Here is a 19,721-nt window from a genome sequence, read left to right as displayed (position 1 = left end):
CTTGTTTTATTTATTTTGGAGTCCTGATGCATGTTTACAGACCTTTGTCATTTGCACACTCTTTTGCAACCACGAATCATAGTAGGCCAACAGATTTGAATTTACAACATGTTTCCAGCGCCAAGAAGCAAATTCTCCATTCAAGCCTTATATTTGGCTATACCCGAAATGATGCTTATCAAACATAACATCAATGTATACATTTTACCTTTACAATCAATCATCTATGTGTATATATTTTGAAATATGAAACGCTCACACAAGACAATATCTGACGATGGGGGTTAGGGAATATTGTTCAGGGCTAGGCTAATACATATTGAGTGGGGGCAACGTGATGGGGCCGGTCACATGCTGCACGGACGGCATATGAGGCCCGCCCTGCCCTTCAGGTAGCGATGACGTCATCGAGGGCCACATGGGATAGCCAATGGGAGGTAGCAGTTGGGCCTGGGGGCCGTAGTGATGGTGGTGGACAGCGTTTCCTCTTGGTTTGATCGCTGACCTCACAACAACATCCTGGATGAGGTCAACATCAAGATGAAAACAAAGTAACAAATATAAGATGTTAAGAATTCCAAAAAGGCATGATCTTTGGTATGTGGGTGACAGGAACCATAAGACTGCTGAACAATTAATCAAATGGCCATCCGGACTATATACCCCCCCCCCCCCCCCCCCCGGTACCCCCTTTATATAGCCTCGTTCTTTTTTTTCTATATATTTAGTAAATATTTTCCTAACTCTATTTCTTGAATTACATTGTTGGTTAAGGGCTTGTAAGTAAGCATTTCACGGTTAGGTCTACAACTGTTGTATTCAGCGCTTGTGACAAATACGATTTGATTTTTACATAAATGATGTGGGTGTGTGTGAAACGGACCTGTCCTGGGTTAGGTGGTGACAGGGCCGTGGGAGGTATTGCTTTCAGCATCATGTTGTGCATTATGATCTGATGCATCTGAGCATTCTGCATCAACATCAGCTCCACCATGTCTAACACACACACACACATACATACATACATGAAAATTAACATTATATATATACACACACATACACACACACCAGTAGCTGCACTTTGCATTTGTGTGTGTTTACCTTCTTTGATGCTCCCAGACCTTGGTGCAGGGTAAGGCTGAGGAGGGGGTATCTGTTGTATGAGGGGCTGTTGCTGTGGTAACTGCTGAATGAAGGTAGTAGGCTGCTGGGGCAACTACAGACCAAGAGAGAAGTCGCATCAGCTGTCTGTGTGTAAGAGAGAAGTCGCATCAGCTGTCTGTGTGTAAGAGAGAAATAGCATCAGCTGTCTGTGTGAAAGAGAGAAGTCGCATCAGCTGTCTGTGTGAAAGAGAGAAATAGCATCAGCTGTCTGTGTGTCAGAGAGAAATAGCATCAGCTGTCTGTGTGAAAGAGAGAGATAGCATCAGCTGTCTGTGTGTCAGAGAGAAATAGCATCAGCTGTCGTGTGAAAGAGAGAAGTCGCATCAGCTGTCTGTGTGAAAGAGAGAAATAGCATCAGCTGTCTGTGTGTCAGAGAGAAATAGCATCAGCTGTCTGTGTGAAAGAGAGAAATAGCATCAGATGTCTGTGTGTACGAGAAAAAGCAGAGCAAGAGGAAGATAGAGGGAGAGAAAGAGTGATTTTTGTCTCACCATTTGCTGGATAATGCGTGGGGGCTGTGGCGGGGGCTGTGGCGGGGGTGGAGCGGGGGGTGCAAGGGCAGGCTGGTAGATATGGATGGGGGCCGGAGTAGGAGGCAGAGGGACAGGAGGAAAGAGGAGGTCTGGGCGGTACCGTCTCCCTGTCCCACCCCAGGTGTGAGGTCTGCTCAGGTCCTCCAACATGTGCTGCTCCTGCAGGCAACACGCACACAGACAGTTACCATGTGAGTTTGATGATAATGATGGTGATAAATATCTTAATAATAAGGATGTCATACCCTCAGTCTTTGCAGCAGGTCCTTTTTTCGTCTAAGCACACTGTGCAACGCATCCGCCTGTCCATCAAAACTCCCTGGCCAATCAGAATTAGGAGTAACATCAGAAAACTTACACACAAAAAGGAACAATCAGGGTTTGCTTGTACTTCAACGTTTCATTACAATATTTATTTTCAAACATTTTGTAGTCTTACTGGTGGATAGGGCAGACTCTGCTCTGCTGTCCTTGTTGTCCCTCTCGTTCTCCAGTCTCTGTGGACATGAAGACAAGCAGGAGGGGAGTAGTCAGCAGTCAACAAGAGGCCATGTGCAGCCAGAACTCACATCAGAAAACATTATCTCTTTTACTACTCTTTGTTACACTAATAAGTTAAAAACATGGCCTTTCTGTCTATCAAAGTAAATGATCAGATGATTATTTGATATCCAAAACTTAAAAAACTCAATCAATCAAATAATCAATTACCTTCTCCAGCAGCCTGAGTTTGAGTCTGGTCATCTGGGCAAGCATGGGATCAGTCATTCTGAGAGTACTGTATTCTCCACACTGTGAAGTTGTGCACACACACACACACACACAATAAGTGACTAAGGGTCACCGCTGTACACACCCCCACTCTCCCGTCCCCAATTTACCTGTAGCTCTTTAGCCGTATGTCACAAACCTATCGATCAGCTCTCAGTCTCTACGCCAAACTGAGACCACTCCCTGGTTACTAAGGGACACAACTGTTTATGCCAACCAAGCCACGCCTACTGCTTGGTTACCATTCCTGGTTTTGGTCTTGATCCTAGGTTACTGTTTACCATCTGAGCTGACACAAACAGTGTATTTCTCTTGAACAACAACCCAGTAAGGCAACTAAAGAAATGTAAAAGTAAGGGTCAGTGAAATTGTTTAGGATAAGAATAGAAAGTCATATGTACAGAAAGTTAGAAATTGGTACAAACTAGGGTGGTAATTTAATCATACCAGATTGGCACCCAAATAGGATCTGGAATGAGAAGCTCTATGCTGAAAATGTATAAATGTAGTCTTTATTGGAGGGATTGGATGTCTTCTCCTGTCCAAAAAGTTGGAACCGGACCCAGGGACGAACATAGTAATTTGGAGGCCCCAGGCAGAGGCCAGTCTGAGGGCCCCTGCCCCACCTCATTTTAAAAAAAGGGATTTATATCAAAGACATATAATTTAACTTTAAAAAGATATGACCTTTTAACCCCATAGAGTCTAAGGGCTCGGGCTGGATTTCTACTAACCTAACCTATGGAATTGTTTTAAGATGGTCATACCAAGGATCATTTAGCTATTTACTTTTGAATTTTAGGACCCATGTAGGTATCAAAAATCTATATGAAAAAATGTATTTGATTAAACATCGAATTTGGCCTTACTGCAATTTTATTCTTATTTATTTATGCCTCAAGCAGAGGTATTATTTCTGTTTAATGGTAAGTCCGCCAGTGCCCGGACCTGAAAACAATCAGACCCATACCCAAATGGACCCGAGGACAACCCGAGCTAGACACGACCCATACCTGAATGGACCCGAGGACAACTCGAGCTAGACACGACCCATACCTGAATGGACCCGAGGACAACCCGAGCTAGACACGACCCATACCTGAATGGACCCGAGGACAATCCGAGCTAGACACGACCCATACCCGAATGGACCCGAGGACAACCCGAGCTAGACACGACCCATACCTGAATGGACCCGAGGACAACCCGAGCTAGAGACGACCCATACCCTAACATACAAGGGTGACAAAAAAAATGATGTTTATCAGCCAAGCTGCTCTTCTAGTTGACGAATAGATCATTCATTATATGTTGGCTAGGCCTTCTATAAGTCGATACATTCACCTTAATTGCTTAAAATAAATATGCTATAGGTCAGGGGTATTCAACTCTTACCCCATGAGGTCCAGAGCCTGCTGGTTTTCTGTTCTATCTGGTAATTAATTACACCCAATTGGTGTCCTAGGTCTAAATAAGTGCCTGATCTGGAGGGGAACAATGGAAAAAAGTAGTGGAACGGGCTTTGAGGTCCAGCATTGAGTTTGAAGGCTATAGGTTATACAGAGCCAGGGGTTGTGTCCATTTGGGCTCACTCTGGTCATCGGCTGTAGTTACATAGACCCAAGACCAGTTGACAATCAAAGGCTGTGTTCACACAGGCAGCCCAATTCTGATAGAAATTTACTGGGGGAGAGGGGCTGGTTTCGGTGCTAATGCACCACACAACTAATAAGCGAAGCATGCCGACTTCGTGCACTTCAATGTCATGGTTTGTATTTTCAACACCACAATAAATAGACTAGTCCCCAGGTCCAGAACCGAGGCTGGGAAACGCACAGTATTAAATAGAGCCATGACTACATGGAACTCTCTGCCACCCCAGGTAACTCAAGTTTTAAAAAGCTGATTTAAGAACACCTCATTTGCACTGTACTTTGTATTAGTCCTAGATATTGTGTGTATGTACTGATATGTCGGCTGTGTGTGACGTTTTAAATGTATGTATTTCAGTCCTTGACTACTAATGTTCTGTTCATGTTTATGTGGACCCCAGGAAGAGTAGCTGATGCTTTTGCAGTGGCTAATGGGGATCCTAAAAATACCAAGTGTCAATCTTGACAAACAGAAAATACATTCCTCCCTACCTTGCAGGCTTACCCAGTATAGAATGTAGGGCTTGACTTTTTGGTGTCTTGTAACAGATGTCTCTTTCCATTCATTAATTGGCTGCTGCACAGTTTGAATTGATTGATAGATTTTATTTGTCAGTAAAAAAAATATATATATATATTGTTGTCCCTATTCTTTTTACATAAATACATATGCAATTACATAGATACAGACACATTACAGAGACAGACATGAAAAAATGCTCATCCTCCAGATGAGTATGAGGGGGGAGTTTAAGTACAAATCTTGCAAGCTTGTTTGGCTGGTACAGTAGCTTATTTTTTTTAGATGTTTGGGGCTGCTGGTGAACCATGATCTGCAGGCATATTCAAAGTGACACTGGACTAGCACATTAGCTAGGTTTCCATCCAATTGGCGACAGATTTTCATGGCAATATTCAAAAATCGTCATAAAAACAATATGCCTAGGGCCTCCCGAGTGGCACAGCCGTCTAAGGCATTGCAGTGCTTGAGGTGTCATTATAGACCCGGGTTCAATCCCAGGCTGTGTCACAGCTGGCTGTGACCGGGAGACTCATGAGGCAGCACACAATTGACCCAGCGTCGTCCGGGTTAGGGGAGGGTTTGGCTGGCTGGGATTTCCTTGTTCCATCACACTCTAGAGACTCCTTGTGGAGGAGAGCCTACAAGCTGACTTCAGTCACCAGTTGGGACTCTGACATATTCGTGTTGCCAGCAGTGTGGCTTGGCAGGGTTGTGTTTCAGAGGACGCATGGCTCTCAACCTTCGCCTCTCCCGAGTTCGTAGGGAAGTTGCAGTGATGGGACAAGACTGTAACTACCAATTGGGGAGAAAAAGCGGTAAAAGTACAACAACAAAAAAGTATTAATATGACATTTCAGATATTCTTTTAGGAAAATTTGGCACCGGACATGATACAGAAGATTTTAATTTACCAGACATTTGAGAAAATGTATCAGACATCCATATGCATTCAGACCCGCCATCAATAAATGAGAGATATTGACCAAATGAGCCACATTTACGTCTTTAAAAACAGCCTATAACAAATTTAAAAAAGTAAAGATATATTTTTAAATATATATATATATATATATATATATAGCCTATTTAAATAAGAAAAGCTTAGGCCTCACCCAGAGAGATATAGATAGAGAAATGCCAGTGGCATGCTACGTCTGCTATACAGATATAGACATACAGGAGGCTAATTCATTTGTATTTTTTTTTAATCAAAATATTTTGTATAAAGATAAGCATTATATTGTTAGATTACAGGAGTAAAACTCTGGTAGGCCTGAAACAGTCTTCCTCCCTCAAATTCAACTGTCAGAGTCAGTTGGAACACTGGGGTGCACTGCTGTCACCCCCCCCCCCCCCCCCCCCCCCCCCAGAAAATACACAACCCTCCCCAAAGCAAAAAAATGAGTTTGACAAACCTACCTATTTGGACCATCACTCCCCCCAGTACATTTCGATCTGTCCCTAACTGGTATTTTGACCAATCAGATCAGATCTGAAAAAAGATCTCACTGAAAAGATTAGAGGAAAATATATCTGAATTGTGCTGCCTGTGTAAATGCAACTCAACCGGACCCAACCTGCACACGTTTGAATTTTGGACCCGCACCGGGTAATCGTGTTCGGATGGACCCATGAAGAGCTCTAATTTGTAGTTAGCGGACTAAATCCGTCGTCAAGATACATCAGTTGACAGCTGAGTTTGGGCAACCCAAAGCTATGCTGCTACTGGTTAACTAATTTCCCCCGGGCATTTAGCGCGCCGTTTGCAAAGGTGGAGTAGTTGGTTTAAAAAGCTTAATTGATCCAGTCAAAAACACGCATACATTAAAATAAAATATTGTATTGGTGGACTATTTTTGTAACTCTCTATATGTATTGGCTAATTCCCTTATCAATCAAAGTTTAGCTTCACCATTTAGTCCTCTGATTGGTTTCCAACTTGTCAGTAAGGGACCTGTAGAATATGGGAAGGAGTTTTTGACTGTGCATGTAAACACTTAGAGAGCATGATTTCCATTGGCTGGGAAATTCGCTCCGAGTGTGTTGATTGGCCATATTAGCGGAGGAAACGTGATAAGGGCGGTGCTAAAACGACATGGCGGCCATATTGAATTTCATATTGACAGTTGTTCCAAAGATTTTGCATCCGAGGCACAAGAAAGTGAAAGGTATTGGTGGAATAATCAGCGATTTCAGGACATTTGTCCTTAACCTTTAATGGTTGTGTTTCAACCAAGACATGGACGAAGATGAACGACAGAGGAAACTAGATGCTGGAAGAGCAAAGGTTAGTAACGACTTATGGGTAATGCATCAAAGTAGCTGTCTAGCCATCAAGCTAACCTAGCTAAACGTATCAGTATCAGCAACATTGTCGTACAATAAAGTAATAGGTTGCAGTTGCTTGATAAAGGTCCTTGCGTAAAGTTCAAGTTTTAGCAACTAGTTGAATCGATGTGGCTATGGTTAGCCGAGTCTAAACTAGCTACAGTATATTAACTAGCTAAACCCTTTGTTATTCATGATTTATAATGACCCAATTTGTGGCTTACTAAAACAAATGTTGGTATTGTTCTACCGTTGACTCAACAACCCAGCTGACGTTATACTGCCTATTTGAACAACCCTATTGTCTCATCTACTGGTTGACTTAACTAAATGCACCCAGTTTACTACTGATTATTAACGTAGTTGGGATTTGGCTAGTTGTTGTAGAAACGGGATCTTATTCAGTTTGCTACCCAGCCCAAATCTATTCCCCTTCTGTTTACTAATTAGTGTGGGCCGCTTACTGGGAGAGTATCATCCCTGCTTGCCAAGTCGATGCAGGTGATGATGGCAGCCAGGATTGGGTTCGTCTGTGTATGTGGTTGCGTTTGAGATACACATCATATGCACCATTCTACGCAGGTGATCCGATATTTGCAATGCGTGGAGAGGTGTGAAACACTACCACTGAGGTTTAAAATGTCAAGACCAGGCAGGTCAATGTAAAATAACGACCCTATAATCCGCGCAGACTTTAGAGAAAATGTCTTGACCCGTCACCTGAGCATCAACCCTGCCATTCCCCACAACGGTGTCTATATCGCTTCGGGTATGACCTTTGCTTGGGGTGGCTTTCTCCCAACAGTTGTTGTTAATTTAGATTTGCATGTGCTATAGAATATGAGATATCTGACAGGCTCACCCGAGTCTTGAAAGGATGTGTGATCTACCTATTTTTGGCACACCTCAAACCTGGGTGATGCTCACGCAGCAGTTGTATGATGACTTTGTTCACAGTACCTTAATTGATAAACCATTGTTATTATGACAGAAATCCACCAACATGCAGCACAGTCAGTTGGTAAGTGAAGTGAAGTGAAGTGAGGGGTGGCATGGCTCTTGGGTTGTGGTGATTCTGTCTATTGATCTAGAACAGGGGTGGCCAACCTTCCTCCAGGAGAGATACCGAGTATTATTCAGGCATTTTGCACCAGCCGTGCTCCAACACACCTGATTCAGCTTATCAAGGTCCTGGTGAGCAGCTGATTAGCAGCAAAAAGTCTGGTAGCTCCAGCTCTGCATGTGGGGGTTTGACCACCCCCTGGTCTATCTATGGGATCTATTGATCTGTTTTGGGATGTTGTTAACTCATCACTGTCTTGCCTCTGTCTGTTTTTGGGGTTCTGTTTTTGTGGATGGGACTGATAGAAATGCACCACACAGAGACTTCTGTTCATTTATTTCCACATGATTGAAGTTGTCCCCCTAGACACTAATCCACAATCAGTCTTCAGTTGTTGTTGTGTTCCCCCCCCTAATGGTTGAGTTAGTGGAGGGCTCTCTGATATCATAGCAGGTGTGTCAATGTGAACACACACCATCAGATGGCGCCATGACACTAAACCTTGCCTCTGGTCCTCCAGTACCCCCAACAGTACACGTTTTTATTGTAACCCTGGACAAGCATGCCTGGTTTAACTTGACAACTAATCATGAAGCCCTCAATGAGATGAATGAGGTGCGTTTGTCCAGGGCTACAATGAAACTGTGTACTGCTAGGGGTACTCAAGGACCACGGTTGGGAAACACTGGTCTGAAATAGTATAGAAAAAAGGGTGCAGTTTCAGATAACAGAACACATTGGATCCCAGTAGGCCTTCTCTTGCAGTTAACGTCCCAACCCTCACATGACACTTCTGAGGGAACTAGTATGCCCTCAAATATAGCAACAGTATTAGAAAAGTTGAAAACAAATGGGCATGACATAGGCTACAGTAGGCTTTTTCATGCTGTACTTAATTGTGAAATCGTCAGTGAGCCACTTATGGCAGCTGTTGCTATGGTGACGTGCCACGTCTGCATCAGTTGTCTTTTGATTTGAGGCATACGAAGCTCCAGTCTTCAGTTTGAACACACAGCCTACATACGTACACACACAGAGCTGCCTGTCTGATAGTGTTAGTGTGTAGAGCAGCGTCTTCGACTACAGCTAAGTCTCACTTTATCACAGTCAGACACAGGAGGCTGAGGATGGTGAGTGGGTGTGTACAGTATCTGCTGAAAGCTGGGCAGACTTCAATCGAGTAGAACAGCCCACATGTAGAGATCAGGCATTGAAACACACACACTCACACTCACACTCACACTCTTATGGGTCAGTAGCACTGCTCAATGCAACATGAGTTCTGGGGCTGGACATGGCATGGGTCGGCTTGTTACGGGTTTGCTTGGGTTGGAACAAAACACGTGCTACCACCTTGACACACACTTTGGGCTCGAGACAAAGCTCCTCCTGCGTTCTCTGCATTACACTGCCATCCCAACCCTCGGCGGGAGGTTGAAGTGTCATATTGAGACTAGTGTGCTTGTCTGCCGTGTGTGTTGTCTTATCTGTGTGGGATTGATAGATTGGTTTGAAAGGGAGAGAAAGGCTGCGTGGGGGAGAGAGAGCGTCAGAGGTGGAGCGTTATACGAGGGTCTCTGAACCACTGTAATCTGATTTTAAGCTGTTTATAGGAGAGAGAGAGGGAGGGAGTGAGAGAGAGACAGGGATGTTGAAAGATGCACAATTACACGGACTGAATCAGTGCACTTGGCCTTTAAAATGTCAGGAGGTTTTTCCGATCGCTTTGTTGGGAACCAGTGATAGTGGTTTTGGGATATCTACGGAGAGATGCTGGGAGGACGACTGTTAGGACTAAGTGGAGACTGTGGCTGGTTGACTGCTTTGGACTGGCAATGTGCTGTGGCTTTCATTCTCTGCTGGTTTAATCAGGGATGTTACCTGAGTGCTGGGAAGATGATCTGAATCAAACTCTTGTTCTTGCTCATTGGGTGGATGAAAACCTTCACCCCTTAAGCCTCTAGCCTTTTCTGACTTCTTTAATCACTGGGATGATTGATTGGAACTTTGGCCTTTTATTCCTTGATCGGAATGATGGATTTGAACTTTGATGGACTTTGGTGAACTCTGACTTCTAACCCCTAACATGCTGATAGTGTGGTGGTGTTCAGCCCTCCTGACCTACGTGTCCCTCTACCTCTCCCTGTCCTTCCTGCGTAGCTTGCTAGCTTCCGACAGAAAAGGGCGAAAGGCGACGGTCAAGTCGCGCAGAAAAAGACGCAGAAGAGGAAGGGCCCGTCTCCAACGCAGAATGACGGCCCAGCGCAAGGTCGCCCCCTAGGGATGGACCTCCAGACAGACGGCAGCGCCACACAGCAGGACGACATGTGTAACAATGAGGTGAGCCTCTGGCTGAATGAATGAAAGGAATGTAAGTATCCACACTGTTGCATAGGCTGACTCTATAGTTTAATGCAGCATTTCGATCATAAGGTCTTTGTCAGATTTGATTGTATGCCAATCCAATCCCAACTCTATGAGCATGTATCTCTCCATGGGTCAGAACATTTCATTAGTGTCTCTGTGGAAAGAAATGGGTTACTAAACACAAAGATGCTTGTGGCGGCTGGTTGTCATAGCAACATGAATGGGATTACTGTGAACTCTATGTACAGGCTTTAAAGGGGAAGTCCACCTAATTTCATGGAAGTAATAAAGCAAGTGTGTTCAATGAGTTGTGTTGGTGCAATGCTAGAACAAAAGCCTGCACCATCTGCGTCACCCTATAGCTCTCAATGGCTAAGATTAGATAGTCACGCTGCTTTAAAGGTATAGTTCACCCAAATGATCAAGCTTGTCTGGTTTTATAGATAACCAAGCAATTAGTCTATGAATATGTGCAATATGACTAGGTTTACTTACCCAAAACTTTGTTTGAACCCTTAAGGAACCACAATGTATTGGGGAGACAGATCAGAGCCATCTTCCAGAGGTCCAGTGGAGCCAGGGGCACTTGGAGCAACACCATCCCCAGGAGGGAAGCAGTGTCCTGGGGAGGCAGGCGGTCAGTGGGCATCCTGAGGAGATGGAGGTTGTGGGAGAGGAGGTCCTAGTGGTTCGCACTGGAAAAGATCAGCTCAAGGTACTGAACTGTACCGACACACACAGTTTATTTAAGCAATAAGGCCCGAGGAGGTGTGTTAAATGGCCAATAAACCACGGCTAAGGATACAGTGCCTGGATACAGCCCTTAGCCGTGGTATATTGGCCATATTCCATAAACCCCCAAGGTGCCTTATTGCAATTATAAACTGGTTACCAACGTAATTAGACTAGTAAAACGTTTTTCAAATGTTGTACACATGGTATAAGGTCTGATATACCACGTCTTTCAGACAATCAACATTCAGTCTTTGTATATGAATTAGGAAATATGTAAAGCTTTTCCTATTGTAGGGGATGGATGGGAGAGAAACAGCTTGAATTCTAATTTCATTATTGCTGGAGAAATGACAAACGTTTTTAAATATGTACCAGGAGAAATGGGTTAGACGTGTGTTCGTATGCATGCCCTGCAACAAAAGTTACACGCACACTTCACTTGTGTGTTGTACCTCGTTTCCCTCCTTCAGGGAACAGTAGTTGTATTCATAACTTTATGGTTAGATGCACTTGTTTGACACACACCACCCACAAACACACACACATACACACCACACACACACCACTTCTAACTGGGTTGGGTATTTTCTCGTTTGGATTAATTTGTTCTCATGCTTTTTTACCCATAAGAACCCAGGGCTGCTTCTGAATAATTACAGATAGAGTGCCTTCAGAAAGTATTCAAACCCCTTGAGTTATTCCACATTTTGTTACAGCCTGAATTCAAAATGGATTAAATAGATAATTTTTCTCACCCATCTAAACACGATACCCCATAATGACTAATTGAGAAAATGTTTTTTTAGAAGTGTTAGCAAATTTGTTAAAAATGTAATATCTCATTTACATAAGTATTCACACTCCTGAGTCAATACATAAGTCTCTAAGAGCTTTACATACCTGGATTGTACAATATTTGCCTATTATTCTTTTCAAAATTCTTCAAGCTCTGTCAAATTGGTTGCTAGAAAACCATTTAAGTCTTGCCATAGATTTTCAAGCAAGCAACTCCAGTGTAGATTTGGCCTTGTGTTTTAGGTTATTGTCCTGCTGAAAGGGGAATTCATATCCCGGTGTCTGGTGGAAAGCAGACTGAACCAGGTTTTCCTGTAGGATTTTGCCTGTGCTTAGCTCCATTTATTTATTTATTTTTATCCTGGAAAAACTCTCCAGTCCTTAATGGTTACATACCCATAACATGATGCAGCCACCACTATGTTTGAAAATATGGAGTGGTACTCAGTAATCTGTTGTATTGGATTTGCCTCAAACATAACACTTTGTATTCAGGACGATAATTTAATTCCTTTGCCACATTTTTTGCTGTGTTACTTTAGTGCCTTGTTGCAAACAGGATGCATGTTTTGGAATACTTTTGTGTTCCTTTCACTCTGTCAATTAGGTTAGTATTGTGAAGTAACTAAATCTACAATCCTACATTTTCTCCTATCACAGCCATTAAACTCTGTACCAATAGGTGCCCTTTGTGAGGCATTGGAAAACCTTCTTGGTCATTGTGGTTGAATCTGTGCTTGTAATTCACTACTCATCTGAGGGAGAAAAAAATTGTGTGGGGCAAAGAAATGAGGTAGTCATTTAAAAAATCATGTTAAACACATTGCACACAGTGAGTCAATGCAACTTATTATGTGAGTTAAGCAAATCTTTACTCCAGAACTTATTTAGGCTTGCCATAACGGTGGTTGAATACTTATTGACTTAAGACATTTCAGCTTTTCATTTGTAAAAATGTAGATAAACAGAATTCCACTTTGACATTATGGGGTATTGTGTGTAGGCCAGTGATGACAAATCTCAACATAATCCATTTTAAATTCAGGCTGTAAAGCAATAACAAAGTCTAGTGAATACTTTCTGAAGGGATGTCTTTCTCATCCATGCTTCTCTCTGCTCCCTCCCCAACTTCCTCCCTCCCCATTTCTCCCAATTTCCCTCTCTGCTCAGTCTCTCTCTCTGCTCAGTCTCTCTCTCTGCTCAGTCTCTCTCTCTGCTCAGTCTCTCTCTCTGCTCAGTCTCTCTCTCTGCTCAGTCTCTCTCTCTGCCCGTTCTCTCTGCCCGTTCTCTCTGCCCGTTCTCTCTGCCCGTTCTCTCTGCCCGTTCTCTCTGCCCGTTCTCTCTCCCCTCCCTCGCTCTCTCTCCCCTCCCTCTCTCTCTCTCCCCTCCCTCGCTCTCTCTCCCCTCCCTCGCTCTCTCTCCCCTCCCTCGCTCTCTCTCCCCTCCCTCGCTCTCTCTCCCCTCCCTCGCTCTCTCTCTCCCCCTCTGCCTGTTCCTCTCACTCTGTTATATTTTGCATTCCCCTTGCAATCATATATGTGGCATTTAGCAGACACTTTTAATCCAAAGTGAACAGAATAAAATGTAATAAAGTAAGGAGTTTTACGTCCGTGTCTGACTCTATAGTCTCTCTCTCTGCAGCAGTTACAGGCCGCAGTAGAGAAGCGTAATGAGATCATCAGCAGACTGAGCTGTAACCTGCAGGAGGCGCTGGAGACCAGAGACAAGGTACAGCAGGAGGCCTTCTCCCTCACTGGACAGATACAGGCTCTGAAGATGCAGCTACAGCAGGTTCACGCTCACACACACACACTTCAAAAAATGTTAAACAAGTACAGTACACATGATTGTGATTGACAAAATGTAAAACTGTTTATTTAATTTTACTGCTATCAATGAAATAGTGAATGTAAGTTCTTCGATGTCCCTGTTGTCTTTTCCAGACCTCTCAGTTCTTTGGCTCCAGGACCCAGTGGGGCTCAGAGCTCTCCCTAGCCCAACGGCAGGCCTCCCGGCCTGGCCACAGCTCCCACGACCTTCCCTCACTCCCCAACCACCTGGAGGTCCCAGTAACAGAACCAGGGAACCAAATACGCACACTCCGAATGGAACATGAACAGACTGGAGCTGGGTGTGAGAGCCCAGAACAATGTATTGATCCTGAGATGGATGTACTGATACACACATTGAGGAGAGAGCTGCTAGAGGAGAGGGAGAAAAACCAGCTCATGCTTTCCCAACTAGAAGAGGAGAGGACAGGGAGGGAGGAGGAGAGGAGAGAGATCCACCAGTACAAGGAGGAGAAGGAGGTGTTGAATAGGGAATTGCAGGAGCTAAGGAGGAGACTGGAGGAGGAGAGGGAGAGAAGGAACGAGAGGGAGGATGAGCGAGAGATCAGGGAAAGACAGGAAGAGGAGAAGAGGAGACTTGGAGAGGAGGTGCAGAGAGTCCGACAGGTGTTGGGGGAGAGAGGGAGAACGAGAGAGGAGTTGGGGTTCAAGGCTTCTAAAGACAAACTGAACCAGGCCAAGGCTAGTGTGGAGGAGGATGGAGAGAGGGAGGGGGAGGAGAGAGAGGAGTGCCTTCTAGACCTGTCCCTCCCCACTGATGGCACCCCGCTGTTGGAGCGCTACCTCCCCTTGGCCCTCCCCTCACACACACACTTGTCCTGGGCCAATGAAACTCTGGAGGAGTGCAGCTTTCTGGAAGGGCACAGCCTGCTGGACAACTCTGGCAACTACAGGTCAGAGGGAAATTACTGTATGTGTGATTTTTGCCCTTATGGTGGATTTTTTCCCCCATACAAATCACATCTCCTAATCTCTCTCCTTTCAGTCCTCTCATCCCTCTCTCCCTCCATCCCACCACAGGTTTGAGCTGGACAGTGACATCATCAGCGGTGGTGACCAATCCCAGCTGTCCTTTTCGCAGGAAGAACAGACTCACTTTTCTGTCCCACAATCCACTGCACAGTCCCACCACCCCGACCCTGAGAACGAAACCTTGCCCTCTTTCGCCTCCCAGTGGCAGAACGACCCCCTCTCTGTCTCACGAGACGCCAGCGAGACCTCTGAGAGGCTCAGTGAGATGTCGGAGAGTCAGGAGGTCTCAGACCTGGGCAAGGAGCTGCTCATCCAGCAGTGTGGAGACCTCAGGGAGGAGGTGGCTCTGAGGGAGAAGGAGGTGGTGATGGAGGAGTTGAGGAGGAGCGCTGAGGATCTGGAGGATGCCAGGGCCAGGTGAGTGTGTTATAATGTGTGCCTGTTTTCCATATCTTTGTGTTGGAGAACTTACAGCTCATGTTCATGGTGTGTGTAGGTGGGCCCAGGTCTCTGAGGATCTGCAGGAGGTGCACTGGGAGCTTGAGGAGGAGCGAGAGAAGAGGAGGAGAGCTGAGGAGGAGGTCAGCCTGAAAACACACGAGGAGGACAATCTGAAGAACAGACTCTGCACCTTAATGGAGGAGAGAGAGAAAGAGATGGAGAGACTCAACTCCTCTCCTCTCCTAGAGAAGGAGGGAGGTATCCTCCTCCCCAACCAGGAACGAGTGATGGAACAGCTAAAAGCGGAGAAATCTCTCCTCCTCGCTCGTCTAAAACAGCAGGAGGAGCTGCTCTCCTCTGTCCGGTTGGAGATAGCAAGCAACAAGGAGAAAGATGAGGTGGAGGAGGAGAAGAGTGTCCTCTCCAGGTTGAAGCAGCAGGAGCAGCTGGTCTCCTCTCTGCAGGAGGTGAAATGGGCAGGAGACTCTGTCTCCTCTGAAGTTCATGCTCTGTTTGGAATACGGCTACAGTCACTACAGGTAGCTAGGAGCTTTCTTCCTACTCCCTCACTACTTCTCCCTCTTTTCACTTTTTCCTCTCTTGCTCCCTCTCACTCTTGTTTCTCCTCATCTTCCACTAGCTAATCCCGGTGTTCTTCTCTCCCTCTAATGGATTTGTTTGGTTCTAATTGGGTCCAAGCTAATAACCCCGCCTCTCCTCTCCAGACCCATCGTGACCAGCTTCTAGCCCTGCTGGAAGAAACTAAAACCAGGCACAAAACCACCACCGCTCTCCTCAGTCAGAAAACCCTGGAGCTCGACACCGCTCAGAAAGAGATGGACAGAGTCCAGAAGGAGGCGGAGGAGAGGGAGAGGAGGACAGAGCAGATGGAGAGGGAGAAAACAGAGGTAGAGTCTGAGTTGCTGTGTCTGAGACATAATCTGTGGAACCTGGAGGAGCTGCAGGCCCAGGGAGTGAGGGAGAGGGAGGAGGGCAGAAGGAGAGAGGAGGAGATGGACAGAACCACACAGAGGATGGAGAAGGTGATGGAGGAGTTCCAGAGACAGCTCCGAGACAAGGAGGAAGAGGTGAGGAGGAGGAGGAGGATGATGATTAGACTATGATATGTATTTGGACCTGTTCAGGAAGTACTGAACAGACATATATCTCTTTTTCAGGTGGCGGAGGAGAGGGAGAAGTGGGAGGAGGAGAGGCAGGAGAAGGACGAGGAGGTGCAGGGGGTGAGACGCCTGCTGGAGGAGCAGCGGAGGGAGAGGGAGCAGGAGGTGAAAGCTCTCCTGGAGCAGCAGATGCGGTCTGTGGAGGAGGCCACAGAGAGACTGAGAAGATCTCACAGTGAGGACGTGCAGGAGCTGCAGGAGAAACACCAGGAGGAGGTATCTGAGCTGAGCGGCCGTCTGGAGAGAGAGCTGTGTGAGCAGAGACACAGTCTGGAGGAGGAGCAGAAGAGACAGATCAGCCTTATCAAACAGGTACACACACACACTACTACAACAACAACCTATTCACATACCTGTGTTCTGCTAGTCATCCACCCTCTATCTCTTGTTTTCTGTCTCCAGGTGAACGAGAGAGAACACCAGAGGATGCTGTTGGAGATGATGTCACAGCAGAGGGAGGAGCTTAGCCGTTTGAAGGCAGAGCTATCAGGGGACCAGAGGGAGAGCATGGAGACAGCCCACCAAGCAGAGCTACTGCAGATACAGGTACACACACACACACACACACAACCACCCATACCAGGTTTTCCGTTAGCCGATAATAGCCGGCCAGTTGTCCCAAAAAATATTAAATAATTCATTGATGGAAATACCAGACTATTTAGTGAAATTCAATTAGCACGTGTATTTTCGTTGGTCGTTATGTTTATCACACGCACAGCATACAGATACAGAACCTAATATGAGTGGAAAATCTGTCAGCGGCGAGAGCTGCTGCTACAGGTCCTCAAACAGCTCATTCCTTCCTGCTGGAGTGAAACATGCTCTTATAAGCCCAATCATCGCGTGTTAAATGTTTTGATGGCCACGATTTAAAGACTTACTATTTTTATTCCTCAATTGGTCACTGTAGCTCGCTTCTCATTCGCCATTCAAGTACAATAGTAGGCCGGCTTCAATCTGTCACACTCCACTTTACAATGAGCTGGAGGCAGTTTGCATTTTGAGAAAATATTGTTAATAGTTTGAAACCTGAACGTTTTACTTCATATTATGAGGCATGTCTTGCATTGCTTCAAAGTAGAATCCGACCATAGAAATGTGGAGGCCATTATTTTACGAAGACTTCCATTGAAACCAGTAGACTATTTCTCTCATGTTCTATTGGTTCTCAAATCAACTTTATTTCATTGTCCAGTAGCCAAAGGCACAATCCTAGTCATATTAGCAACTCATGCTACTTCCTGCATCTTTAGATCTCACCTCTTTCTATATTTTGAACAGATTTTTTTTCATCTGTCACATGCAACTGTTTGCATTTGCGGTGTGCTTTTAACAGCTGTGTTCTCCTGTTAATTGCATAATGGAACACACATGCGTAGCCTACTGCTTTGGTGTGTTGCTGCACTAATCATCTGAGTAAATCATAGTTTATTCAAATGTTACGCTAAATGTTCAGATCTGTTGCATTGGCCTCATTGCCTTTTTAACATTTTTATTTTTTATCTCTTAGCCTACTGGTTGTGTGGATTTGGGATCTATCATCCCACAACTGTCCCAGAGTCTGTTTGGAATAGTTTATCTCTTTCTCCCACAGAACGACTAGCTGACCAATAGATTATCTTAACTATTATGGTCTAGATTGACATACGCTAGTGATTTTGCCGTTCGTTACTCGTCTTGTTGGCTGAGGAAAAGTAATTGTGGCAGGTAATCTATCATCTCCAAAGTGCTCATCGGTTTTTGGTAAGGATGCGTGTCGTTGCATCCTCAAGTTGCGTGTTCTGTTAAAGCTGCAATATGTCACTTTTTGGGAGACCCGACCAAATTCTCATAGAAATGGGTGTTAGAGATCTGTCGTTGTCATTGAAAGCAAGTCTAAGAAGTGGTAGAGCTGTTTTATGTGTGGTATTTCTATGCTTCCCATTAAGATATTTCACAGTGGTTTAGATGGTACAATGATTCTCTACACTTTACTTGCTTTGTTACATAAACTGAAATTAAGCAAAATATTTGGATTTTAGCAACCAGGAAATGGCAGAGCGATCTTTAAAATGAATAACCATAATCTAAATGTGTTTTCTGTCATTCTGAGCACTGTGGGTGTACGCCTTAGTTAGGTTGCGCACCCAATACGTACGGGTCAAGTACATTTCTCATGTGTCTGTTAAATTTAAAATGCTTCCTTCAAATGTCCGGCTTCACATTTTCCTAATGGAAACCCTACCCCCTACCTACCTCTCTTATCTATCGCGCTATAGAGCCAACAGGCTCTGGAGCTGGAGGCGCTGCGTCTGAGCCTGACCAACCACCAAACGACCCAGCTTGAGCTCTCCCAGACCAACCTGCAGCGGGAGCGGGAGGCCTCTCTAAGCGAGCTCCAGGCTTCCCTCAGGGAGAAGTGGGCCCAGGAGAGGGCCGTGCTGCAGGCCAGACAGCAGTTTGAGGTGGAGAGGCTGAGAGCTGAGAGTGAGGAGAGGATCCAGCGAGAGCAGCAGGAGTATCACAGGAACATGGGTGAGGATGATGGTTGTAGAATAGGGTCTTCTCACTCAGATGCTCCAATGCATAGCTCTGTTTAACAAATGGACCGTCATCTGACCTGATCGAGTAAACTGTCATTGGTGACCATTGTTGTCGTTGTGTGTGTAGATGCTCTGAGGCAGGAGTGTGAGAGTCGTGTCTCCCAGGAGAGGGCGTCCATGGAGGAGCGGCAGGCTGCAGAAATAGTGGCCTTGAGATCCCGGTGGCAGCAGGAGTCAGAGAAGGCCCAGTCAGAGCTCCAGACACAGCTGTCAGAGGCTCGGGTATCAGTCTCCTCTACCCAGGCAGCCTTCACCCAGACTGGCGCAGATCTGTCCGAGGCCCGGGCTAGCCTGGAGGAGCTCCAGAGGCTGGAGGGGGAGCTGAGCCAGGCCTGGACCGACAGGGACGCTGCTGCCCGTGAGTCGACTAATAAGTGTTATTGATTTTGTCCATATGTTGTAAGCATGTTGTAAACACGTGGTAAGGATGTTATGAATGTGTTACTGCTACTCTCCAGGTGCAGTGGAGGATCTGGTGTCCAGACATCAAGTGGTGCTGCAGGAGAGAGAGGAACAAACACGGCAGCTACAGCAGGAGGTGAACACACACACTTCTGTTTCTGAGATTTGCTTTGGATGGTGCCTTTCCTAAACATCTGTCTCTTCCCCCCCCCCCCCTTTAGGTGTGTCGTCTGCATGGGGAGCAAGTGACTCTGAGACAGACTTGTGACCAAGAGGTCGCTCAGCTAGACAACATGAGGACCAACCGCCAGGAACTGGGAGGTGAGTAGACACACACACACACACTCTGGACCTATGCT

At 45.5% G+C, this 19,721-nt stretch overlaps 2 protein-coding genes across 13 annotated transcripts in view; one reads left to right on the top strand and one right to left on the bottom strand.

The window, feature by feature from the left end:
• Positions 1-4: 4 nt before the first annotated feature.
• c18h21orf58 (chromosome 18 C21orf58 homolog) lies at positions 5-2,530 on the bottom strand. The gene is made up of 7 exons (XM_036951421.2): positions 2,409-2,530; positions 2,137-2,194; positions 1,943-2,016; positions 1,656-1,856; positions 1,102-1,216; positions 884-996; positions 5-519 (listed from the first exon to the last, which is right to left on the bottom strand). The coding sequence occupies exons 1-7, from the start codon at positions 2,463-2,465 to the stop codon at positions 310-312; spliced, it is 828 nt and encodes a 275-aa protein (XP_036807316.2). The 5' UTR covers positions 2,466-2,530; the 3' UTR covers positions 5-309.
• A 4,190-nt stretch (positions 2,531-6,720) lies between these two features.
• LOC110497083 (pericentrin) overlaps positions 6,721-19,721 on the top strand; it is a 37,389-nt gene continuing 24,388 nt past the window's right edge. For all 12 annotated transcript variants that reach the window (XR_016488360.1, XR_016488359.1, XR_016488358.1 and 9 more), the window contains exons 1-14: positions 6,721-6,930; positions 10,195-10,374; positions 10,922-11,116; positions 13,573-13,722; positions 13,875-14,674; positions 14,802-15,170; positions 15,250-15,733; positions 15,920-16,282; positions 16,373-16,687; positions 16,778-16,921; positions 18,637-18,892; positions 19,028-19,318; positions 19,419-19,498; positions 19,584-19,683. Coding sequence is in view for 9 of the 12 variants with exons in the window: in XM_090208018.1 (XP_090064144.1) it covers positions 6,883-6,930; positions 10,195-10,374; positions 10,922-11,116; positions 13,573-13,722; positions 13,875-14,674; positions 14,802-15,170; positions 15,250-15,733; positions 15,920-16,282; positions 16,373-16,687; positions 16,778-16,921; positions 18,637-18,892; positions 19,028-19,318; positions 19,419-19,498; positions 19,584-19,683 (3,775 nt within the window). In the remaining 3 variants the exon portion in view is untranslated. The remainder of the gene's footprint in view (positions 6,931-10,194; positions 10,375-10,921; positions 11,117-13,572; positions 13,723-13,874; positions 14,675-14,801; positions 15,171-15,249; positions 15,734-15,919; positions 16,283-16,372; positions 16,688-16,777; positions 16,922-18,636; positions 18,893-19,027; positions 19,319-19,418; positions 19,499-19,583; positions 19,684-19,721) is intronic.

The sequence above is a fragment of the Oncorhynchus mykiss genome, chromosome 18, assembly GCF_057628025.1.
Source record: "Oncorhynchus mykiss isolate SJ-2025 chromosome 18, ASM5762802v1, whole genome shotgun sequence".
NCBI classification, from domain to species: domain Eukaryota; kingdom Metazoa; phylum Chordata; class Actinopteri; order Salmoniformes; family Salmonidae; genus Oncorhynchus; species Oncorhynchus mykiss.
This window is presented reverse-complemented; position numbering and strand designations above follow the sequence as displayed.

Coding starts and splice junctions, on each gene's coding strand:
- c18h21orf58 (XM_036951421.2), bottom strand. CDS start 2,465: ATGACTGATCCCATGCTTGCCCAGATGACCAGACTCAAACTCAGGCTG. Junction 2,195..2,408: donor AACTCAGGCTGCTGGAGAAG/GTAATTGATTAT, acceptor TCATGTCCACAG/AGACTGGAGAACGAGAGGGA. Junction 520..883: donor CACCACCTAACCCAGGACAG/GTCCGTTTCACA, acceptor GACCTCATCCAG/GATGTTGTTGTGAGGTCAGC.